Source organism: Alexandromys fortis, unplaced genomic scaffold (genome assembly GCF_014885135.2).
Source record: "Alexandromys fortis isolate MF-2015 unplaced genomic scaffold, M_Fortis_MF-2015_v1.1 scaffold_16, whole genome shotgun sequence".
Classification (NCBI taxonomy): domain Eukaryota; kingdom Metazoa; phylum Chordata; class Mammalia; order Rodentia; family Cricetidae; genus Alexandromys; species Alexandromys fortis.
In genome coordinates, this window is record NW_026067893.1 from 3,324,203 (window position 1) to 3,334,444 (window position 10,242).

General features: G+C 46.5%; 1 protein-coding gene across 7 annotated transcripts in view; it reads right to left on the reverse strand.

Moving 5' to 3' along the window:
- Positions 1-9,092, reverse strand: part of Atrnl1 (attractin like 1) — a 503,194-nt gene extending 494,102 nt beyond the window's left edge. For 2 of the 7 annotated variants that reach the window (XM_050147253.1, XM_050147244.1), the window contains exon 1: positions 8,509-9,085. In XM_050147253.1, the coding sequence (XP_050003210.1) occupies positions 8,509-8,798 (290 nt within the window). In that variant the 5' untranslated portion in view covers positions 8,799-9,085. Of the gene's footprint in view, positions 1-8,508 lie in introns of all 7 variants that reach the window. The other 5 variants (XR_007592709.1, XM_050147216.1, XM_050147226.1 and 2 more) reach the window with 5 other exon arrangements.
- Positions 9,093-10,242: the final 1,150 nt, after the last annotated feature.

Consider the following 10,242-nt stretch of genomic DNA (forward strand, 5'->3'; position numbering starts at 1 on the left):
TGGAGACCTGCAGAATATCACATTTAAAATGTTTAAGAACTTAAGACTTTTCATGACAATGAGACACATCTGCTCCTGGCAGCACCAAGCTACTTCAAGAGGAAGATGGGCATTGACGAGGCACCTTATGGAGTTGGTTAGCCATTTGGGCAAGAAACTGCTATTGCCTGGATTGCTTGATGGTATGCTGTGTGAACTAGACATGCAGGACCCACAGAGAGATGACTGCTGAACTTGCCTAAAGGTGATATGATCCTTCGGGATTCCTGTTTCATGAAAGAGTCTGCCAGACATTCTGCAGGACACAAAAGAAAGTGACAGACAAACTGCCAATATAGGTAGAACTGTCTTAGAAATTTCCTGCTTCGTGGAAAAGTCTGCTGGATACTATGGGCCTGTAGGCTGAAGATGGATGCCCCAACCTTACAAAAGAACTTTGGGTGACTGTCCAAGTAGCGAAATGTCTGTCAATTCTCGAGTTTTGGGAGTTGCTTACAATGCACTTCCTGTTTACTTAGGTAATATTATATTTTTCTGGAGTTTTTGATGGAGTTGAAGAATTTATAGTTATAGTTTTGCTTAGTTATGATAAAAGATAAAGTAGTTATAAATATTGAAACTGTAATTCTTGCTAAATACCTATTTAATATGAAATTTTACTATATAAAGCCTTCCTTTTTGTTTAAACAGAAAAGGGGAAATGGTGTGGGAGGTCCTTCTGTCTGTGTTGCTTTTATTGGTTAATGAATAAAGAAACTGCCTTGGCCTGTTGATAGGGCAGAACTTAGGTAGGCGGAGAAGACAGAACTGAATGCTGGGAGGAAGAAGGCAGAGTCAGAGAGATGCCATGGATCCGCCGCTGGAGATAGACATGCTGAAACTTTGCTGGTAGGCCACCACCTCGTGGTGATGCACTGATTAATAGAGATGGGTTAAATTAAAAGTTAGCCAATAAGAAGCTAGAGCTAATGGGCCAAGCAGTGATTTAATTAATACAGTTTCTGTGTGATTATTTTGGGTGGAAGTAGCTGGGAGGCCGTGAAGAACAAGCGGCCTCTCTTCCATCACATACCCATGGACAAACATTGCCCTCTGCAAACATGCCACCCCATCATCGGCCACACAAGCGAGCTCAATCGAGGGTGACACCTCTTTCTGCCCTGGTTTGTTCATGTACTGCAGTGTTCCTTACATGGCAGATGACACCATGGCGCACACGTTCCCGTTTGGGCCCGTTCATCTACTGATGAGCATGTCCATTCTCCCCAAACGTAGGAGTGAAAAAATGCTGCCAGAAGTGGAACTGCTGAACCACTCGTAAATCTAGTTTCAGTTTTTAAGAACCTTCCCACTATCTCAAAAATGGGTGACATAATTTACATTTCCAGTAAAAAAAATTTCCATTTCTTCACATTCTAGTCAACACCGGCTATCTTTCATCTTTCAGTAATAGCTTTTATAAAAGGTATGAGAAGATTATAGTTTAATTTGCATTTCCCTAATGCTCAGTGATGTTAAACATAAATTTTATGTATTTTTGGCGTTTCGTGTGTCTTAAGAGAATTCTATTCCAGTTCTTTGCCTTCCTTCAAATAGGTACTTTTCTTATTAATTATTTGAGTTCCTTAATTTGGGTAAGAGTCCTTTAGCTGATATATGATTTACAAATATTTTTTCAAACTCTTCAGTCTATGAGTTATTACTTCTTGCCACAGCCTGAGCAGTTCAGGCCTGAACCTGATTAGAGGTGATGAGGGATGAAGAAATGGCGGACACACAGCCACAGGTACAGAAGACATGGCGAACATACAGCCACAGGAACAGAAGAAATGGCAGAAACATACCCACAGGTATAGAAGAAATGGCAGACCCATACCCACAGGACACTTACCCAGAAAAGCTGGGCTCAGACGGGCTTTGCACACTATGATGGAGTAGTGCCTACTACCGCCATAACCCAGAGCTTCTGGATTCATCATGCAAGTGAAAGCAGTTGGCTGGTCTCCACAGTTGTCTGTGGCTGTAAGCAACAGGGAGGAGGGGGCTCCAGGTGCTAGTTTTGTGCACACTGATCAACCGTTCCCACTTAGAGCCCCAAGGAAAGCTTTACCACCCCTCTGAGCTCCACCCACAGAAGACTGCTTCTCCCATGAGGCTGTGGGGTCCTTGACCACACCCATGTCCAGGCTACACATTCACCCAGAACCTAACTCATCCAGGGCTCCCTCTAATCCCAACCCCTGCTGCGCAGAAACTTATTAAATGTATTCATCTCCCATGTGTGTTAATTTTAGGGTAGGTGCTCTTGGGGTCATATGTAAGAAGTCATTTCTGAGACTGGTATCAAGGAGTTTTTCCTCTGTCATCTTTGGAGAATTAGTAAAATCCACTTTTGGTCATGAGGTTTATCACAGCAGCAGAGACCCTAACTAAGACAAGTGGTCAATTCTACCAAACACATAATGAAGAAATAATGCAAGTTCCACAAAAACCCTGCCAGCAAATAATGAGGGTCATTTCATGAGGTCCGCATTACATACACACATAATGGAAAATAAAGAGTAGTGCCAGGACAGGCTCCAAAGCTACTGAGAAACCCTGGAGAGAGAGAGAGAGGAAGAGGGGAAGGAAGGAAGGAAGGAAGGAAGGAAGGAAGGAAGGAAGGAAGGAAGGAAGGAAGGAAGGAAGGAAGGAAGGAAGGAAGGAAGGACGGACCCAACCTGGTAGGAAAGACTTCCAAATGATAAAGTTGTATCCAGTAAATGAAAGAATTCATAAAAATAAAAAAAGTAGGGGAAAATTTAATGTGGTCAAGATTTGAAATTTCCTCACTAAAGAAGATAAACAGATGGTCAGTAAGAACACGACAAGATACTCAACATCGTCAGTCATGAGGGAATTAGGGGGTGCAAGCTGAAGCCCAGAGAGAAGGCTGAGCAGCGCAAGGCTGCTTGGTGGCTGACAACCAGAGTTCCATCCCAGAATCCCCACGATGGAACCGACTCATGCAGTTGTCACATGACCTCTACACACCTTACGGCACGTCACAAGCGTGCACACACATCTAAATGAATGCTTTAAAAAGACCAATCATACATCAATTTAAATTGACAAATATTGGCTAGAATATGGATTAACTAGAACATTCAAACACTACTTGGGAAGGTAAATGATTGCAATCATTCTGCAAAACAGTTTTCATATTTAAAACATTAAACACGTGGGTGGGGCTGAAGAGACAACTATGCAGTTAGGAACACTGGCTGCTCTTCCAGGATCCAGAGTCAATTTCCAGCACTCACATGGTCGCTCATAGCTGTCCTTAACAGCTCATAGCTGTTCCTGGGGACATGCTACTCTCGTCTGTCCTCCAGGCAGAACACTCGTCCACAGAAAACAAAATAAAATGTCTTTAGTTTAAAACCAACCAATCACTTATGTGCCAGATGCCCCCCCCCCATTGCAGTATTGGAAGCAAGGGGAGGAAAAGGAAGTATTGAAAACGTTTGGGTGTGACTGCTACTTTATGACCATTGTGACTGCGATGGTATCAGGGGTATAGACACACGACAAAACTTCCCAAAGGCTAAACTTCAAATGATTGTACATCACAAACTATTCTTAAAGAGCTGGAGAAATGGGTCAGGGATTACAAACACATGGTGCTCTTGCAGGGAAACCAAGTTCAGCCCCAGTACCCTGCATGTTAGCAAGCTCACAGCTGTCTGTAACTCCAGCTCCAGGGGCTCTAGGGCTCTCTTCAGGACTCTTTGACCCATGCATGCATGCACACACACACAAATGCACAGGCACACTACACACACATTCACACACTATACATGCATGCACACACACAAATGCACAGGCGCACTACACACACTATACATGCATGCACACACACAAATGCACAGGCGCACTACACACACTATACATGCATGCACACACACAAATGCACAGGCACACACTACACACACACACATGCATACACACACATTCACACACTATACATGCATGCACACACACAAATGCACAGGCACACTACACACACACACATGCATACACACACATACACACACTATACATGCATGCACATACACACAGATACGCACAGAGACACACGCCACATAATTTAAAAAGTAGAAATCATTTTTAAATTACAACTGAGCCTAGCACTTGAAAAGCATGTGTGATGCCTGGGATTTAATGTGTGGGACCACAAAACAAACAAAAATGAAATCGTAAAGAAAAAATAACTAATTAAGACTTCAGTCTGAAAGCATGGAAGAGGAAACACTGTGCTATAGCAGTAAACAGCAAGGGATGGCTGGGGAGCCCAGAAAAGCCCTTGTTAGAAGCCCGAGTCAAGCGTAGAAGGCTCAACAGTAATTTCCCAAGCAAAGACTGGAAAGGAAGAGCTCTGAGAAGGAAGGAGTGTAAAACAACCCTGAGTCCCAAATGAAACCCCAAGTGCAGGAGGGAATCAAATGTGTTTAGGAAGCCAAACAATGGAGACAAAAAAATAAACCAACTTCACAAATTTGAAACTATTTAAACTGTTTTAAATTCTTCTACGTGATTACATAGTTTAATAATATAAATTTATTATAATTTTACTTAGAAGTGAAGACATACTAACAGAGGACATTCAATTTTTCACATTAAAGTTACTCAAAGGTTCTCTATAATTAACAATAAATATTCAATTGCTTGAGTACTCTCAGCATCAGGAAGCTGATTTATCCCAGGTGGTTTTTTTGCCCAACCCCCAAGAGCTCCCTGTCTGGCTCCTTCTGCACTCATCATGGAGCGCATTCTAGTAGCTTAGGCTTGGCATAGTGGCACACACCTTTAATCCCAGCACTTGGGAGTCAGAGGCAGAGGATCTCTATGATTCTGAGGATAGCTTGGTCTACAGAGTGAGTCCAGGACAGCCAGGGGTGTATAGAGAGGCCCTGTCTCAAAAAGGAAGGAAAAAAAAAAAAGAAGTTTAGGGGGAAAAAAATGAGTTTTAATCCTGTATCTTCTGTTGATAGAAAACACCCTATGCCCTCACAGTACATATTTATTTTACTGTTACTAAAAATAGAACTCCAGCCAGGTCGTGGTGGCACAAGCCTTGAATCCCAGCAGAGGCAGGTAAATCTCTGTAATTTGGGGGCCAAATTGGTCTACAGATGAGTTAGTTCCAAGACAACCACAGCTATTACACTGTGAAACACTGCCTCAAAAAAAACAAAAAAGATTCCATTATAAATATGTGAACTCAGAATCCAAATTTAACTAGCCTGAAGGTTTAAAAGTTATATGATGGAGGAAGGACATTGGTTAATTATAATAAAGAAACTGCCTCGGCCCTCATAGGACAGAAAATTAGGTAGGCGGAGTAGACAGAAGAGAATTCTGGGAGAAAGAAGCTTAGTGAAGGAGTCGCCATGATTCTCCCGCTCCAGACAGACGCAGGTTAAGATCCTCCCTGGTAAGCCAGCTCGTGGGCTACATAGATTATTAGAAATGGGTTAGAACAATATGTAAGAGCTAGCCAATAAGAAGCTGGAACTAGCCGGGCCAGGCAGTGTTTAATAGAATACAGTTTCCATGTAATTATTTCGGGCATAAGCTAGCCATGCGGGTGGCCGGGTGCCAGGGACGCAGCCCCGCCGCCGCTCCTTCAACAGTTATATATAGAATAAAGTTGATTATTTTTAAAATAGCCCAGTACATAAATGCTTATAATGCTATATTTACAAATAATCCACATATAGTGAGGTATTTTCCAATCTATTATCAGAGATTAGAGTGGTAAGTACCAAAGCTACAATAAGGAGAAAATGTCTGTTTCAATACAAAATTTTGATTTTTATAAATGAAAATTCCAACCGCTCTACAAAGATAAGTTAAACAGCTTTTAATAGAAATATCATATGTTGTGTATACAGGTGAACTATAGCAGAATGTTTTCCAGCCTAATGTTAGACAATGCTACATATAATTCCAATTAAAGTATACCGTAGTCTTTATTATACGTCAAGCCAGCACTTTGTTTCCTGAGCCTCACCCTAAAGACTTTGGTCTAGCATTAGAGAAAAATGGGTGTTAATTCCGCTTTACTTGTCAGGAAAGTCTTCTGACTTTGAATATTTTATTCTTTTCTAATGGAAACAAACCAAAGACTAGAATGATGCTGAGGGGTCTGAAGTACCACTTCTGGTACTGTGTTTGTGTACACTATTCCTCCCCCAGTCATCAGTCTTCAGATCTGAAAAGGCATTCACTCCCTAGCTAAAACATTTACATTAGAGAGAGACTAAGGTAACACACCAATTAATTATGACACCTGCTTACCAAGCTCAGTCACTGTTCATGACTATGTGTAAGGCTGCTATCAGCTTAGTAGACTTCCCTGATATCTGGTGAGAATACCAAGTTCAGGTCTCTCCCAGATTGTTACGTAAATGCTAGTAAACAGGTCCTCAACAAACCTTGCATAGCTAACAACGTACTTTACTGAGAGTAATTATTTCCTTCTAAATGATTGAATTCTTTAACATTAAATATACCTCTTTTGCTCCTAAGTTCGCATGAAAAAAACACAGATCTGTAGTGTCATATTTACCCTAAAAATTTGTATTTCATAGAAAAATGAAGTCACATTTACAAAAGTACAATGAACCATAAGAATAACAGCTCACCACAGATGACTGTCCACTAAGTTCAGGACTGACCGTCTGTGTACGCTGAGGTCTACTCTCCTTCTACTCAATAATGTATGTGGTTCAGGAACATCTTCCAGTGTTATGTGGTCTACTTACAACTTGATCTGTGTGATTTCTCTTACTAAGTGGGACCGCAGCTAAGGGAAGTCACAGGCTGCTGACTTAGCTTTCACAAGTATCCAACTCAAAATGCAGATACTGGGCTGAACATCCCAGAACTACTGGATATCCTCTTTCGACAAAAGGAGCAAATTCACCAACGCCCATTAGTTATATACCCATCAATCTTCCTCTTTTGTAGAAAATGTGAAAATTAACATAACCTTTTCATTTTGGTTGCTCCCAATATATACGGTCAAGATACTCGTAAGAGGTGAACGGGAGCCGAAGGAAATCAGACTATTCATGAGGCATAATTCAATCAGGTCTCTTGTCTCTACGTAAACCATGTCTAAACTTTTCATTGCTATCGCTCTCAAAATATTTTAAATGCATTGTAAAACTTACATATCAGTTTCTCAAACTTTTAACCCTGGAAACACATAGCCCTAAGACTCCAAACAAATTTTATGAAATTTCACCTAAGAGTCCCCTTGAAAACAACCAACTAAACTGTAAAGTCTACTTAAGTTTTGAAAGTGTTATTTTAAAACAAACATCTTTATATTGACTAGGGGGCACTGTCCTAACCAGCAACAGTAAAAATGTGGAAAAAAGAATTATATATATATATTATATGTATATTATACATATATTATATATGTATAATACATATTCTATTATATTATATGTATATATATATGCTGTGTTAAAACTCCAAAGAAACTACCCTGGAATATATTATCAAAGTGAGCCACATCCTTACCTTTGCCTCAAAGCCTGGGACATTGCACCTAAACTTTACTATCATCTTCACAGCAAACACTAGTCACCTACATAATATAATTTCACAGCCACAAATCAGCCAGCAGTCTTCAAGTGACGCATCCAGGATAGGCTGTCTAAAACCTGCAGGGTGTCAAGAGGGCTGCATGAAAGGCCTCAAGAAACTTCTCTGCCGACAGCCACCCTTCTCTTTACAGCGTGCCGAAATCTAATAAGCATCAACCAATAGGGAGAGAGATCTTGACCCCAGAGATTCATGCTCCTTAGCAGCTTCAGCAAAACCAAACTGACTCTGACAACTGCCACAAGCAACTCAGCGCAAGCCCGCCCCAACAAATTCAGCACCTCTACAAGTGCACGTCCTGGAATCGCGACTCGGCACTTTCTGTGCAACCTTGGTCGAGTTCACTTAAATGCTGCCTGGATCTCTCTCTGGGTAGACGCTGCATAGGAAGCATACGATTCCAGTAAGTTAGAGACTTGTGGGGAATGAATGAGAGGACCGAACCAGAGCTCATAACCAGGTATGGAACAGAGCACGCCCTTCTTAAACCCGACTAGACGGGAAGGAGCTGGGCCACAACTTTAAACCTTTACACTTCTCACAATGCTCGTGGGTTCTCGTGCGTTATTTGCGCCGTTTCTGTTAAATTGGTGGAGTTTGGCACCGTGACTGTGAGTGAGAACGTTCTTTCTGCCCAGAAGACGACAAGCCACTGAGGACATGCGGAAAGGCACCGAGTCAGCCAGGGCTGGGCTCCCCCGGGCAGCCTGAGGCTGGAGGGGTGCAGCGCAGGGCCTCTCCCGGCCTCTCCTAGCACTAAGAGCCGGGGACCCCGAGGTCACAGCAGGGTAAGGGGTGACGGTGGCGGGGAAGGGCTGAGGTTCTGGGTCCCGCGAAGGCACTTACTTGAACCTGCCCTGGCAGTGCTGGCACTGGTCCCCCACCCAGCCCGGGTCGCACAGGCAGGTGGAGTTGACACAGCGACCCGAGAAGCAGGAGCCAGTCCTCTCGCAGGGCTTGGACTGGGACACCTGAGCATAGAGCGCCAGGTAGAGGAAGCCATAGCACAGCAGCCAGCTGCGCCCGTCCAGCTGCAGCCAGGAGGAGGCGCCCCCGCCGCTCGCCCGCCGAGCCCTGCACAGCCCCGGGGCGGCCAGCTGCGGGGCACCCGAGCGGGCCCGGCCCCCCGGCTCCATCTTCCCGGTGCCCGGGCTACGCTCGCGGGCGGGCGGGTGGGCGCGCACGGGGATGCTGCTGAGGCGGGGATTCCAGCTGCAGACGACCTCGCCGCCTCTGCCGTTCCTCGGCTGCTCAGCGGCGCCGACCCTCGTCCCGCTGTCCCGTCCGGAGCGACGGTTCCCGGCCGTGGCGGCCTCCAATCGGCTGCCTCCGGTCACGCTCGGGCATCACCGCCCGTTCTGCTGACCTTGTCCTCGGCGAGCCCAACCCCGCAGCCGCGGCAGCTCCGGGGAGCGGAGCACAGAGCCGGAGGCGCCCGGCGCTCCGGAGGGGACCCGAGGGGGAGGGGACCGGGCGGGGAGGGGGAGGGGACCCGCGCGGCCCCGCCTCACCCGCGGCCCGCGCCAACTGCCTGGGCTTCGAGCGCGGCTCGCCCATGAGGGCGGGGCTGAGCGGGAGCCCCGAGCCGGGTGCGTCTTAGGCGAGCAGGAGGGATGGGAGAGAGGACGACAGCCTCCCGCAGCCTTCCAGCCGTCCCGAGGCCCCGCAGAGGCCGTCTTCCCTCCATTTGCTAGGGACAATTGCCGTGGCCGCTGCCACAGCCGGGGCTGGAGAGCGACGTCCCCGCAGCCACGCGCGCTCGTGGCCGTCTCCCCCCTCGGTTGCAGCGCTGTGGTCTCGCCCGGCCCCTGACGGGGACCCGGGACTCCCCCGCGCGCGCCCATCGGCCAGCGCGGACTGGAGTGCGTCCCCCAGGTGTGGCCTGCGCCTGGAGCCCCACGGAGGAGGAATCCACTCGGGCTTCCTCGCCTCGGTGGGAAAGCAGCCCTTACACTCCTCGGGCTGCAGCAGCGAAAGTGCTGCGCTTGCCCTAGCGCTTTCCCAGCTTCCTCCGTGTTTCTTCTTTTTTTTCTTAAAAACTCCCAACTCCACACAAAGAGCTGAGCATGTGCAGTCAGCAAAGTCTTAAAGGCACCGCGGTCGGACCACGTTGTGGGGTCTGCAGGGGCGGGGCGGGGTGGCGTGAGGGGCTGAGAGGGACGCGAAGCAGATCCCGGGGGGCGACCTCAGCCGGAGCGCCCTTTATGGGCGGAATTGGGGCTCCCCCGCCCCCAACAAAGAACTGCGAGGTCTGAGCCCGAGCGCCAACCTTCCCGACGCTGCCTCGGAACCCTAAGAATCTCCCTTCTGCTTGTCAGTCTTCCCTCCTCCATCTGGGACGCTCTTCGGTCTTGAAAAATATTGCAACATCGGGGCTTGTTTTTCCCGGTTCAGAAAAGCAGAAGTGATTCCCAGAAAGGGGCCCTTCTCCTTTTCAGCGGCATTCTATGTCTTCCTTGAGATGACTTTCCAAGATTTGATGGCCAAAGCTGAGATTCTGGGTCTCGTACTTTTGTGCAGTCTCTAAAGCGGAGCCCTTGAGAGGAAGCCGCGCACGAGCTGCGCAGCGAGTACCCTCGA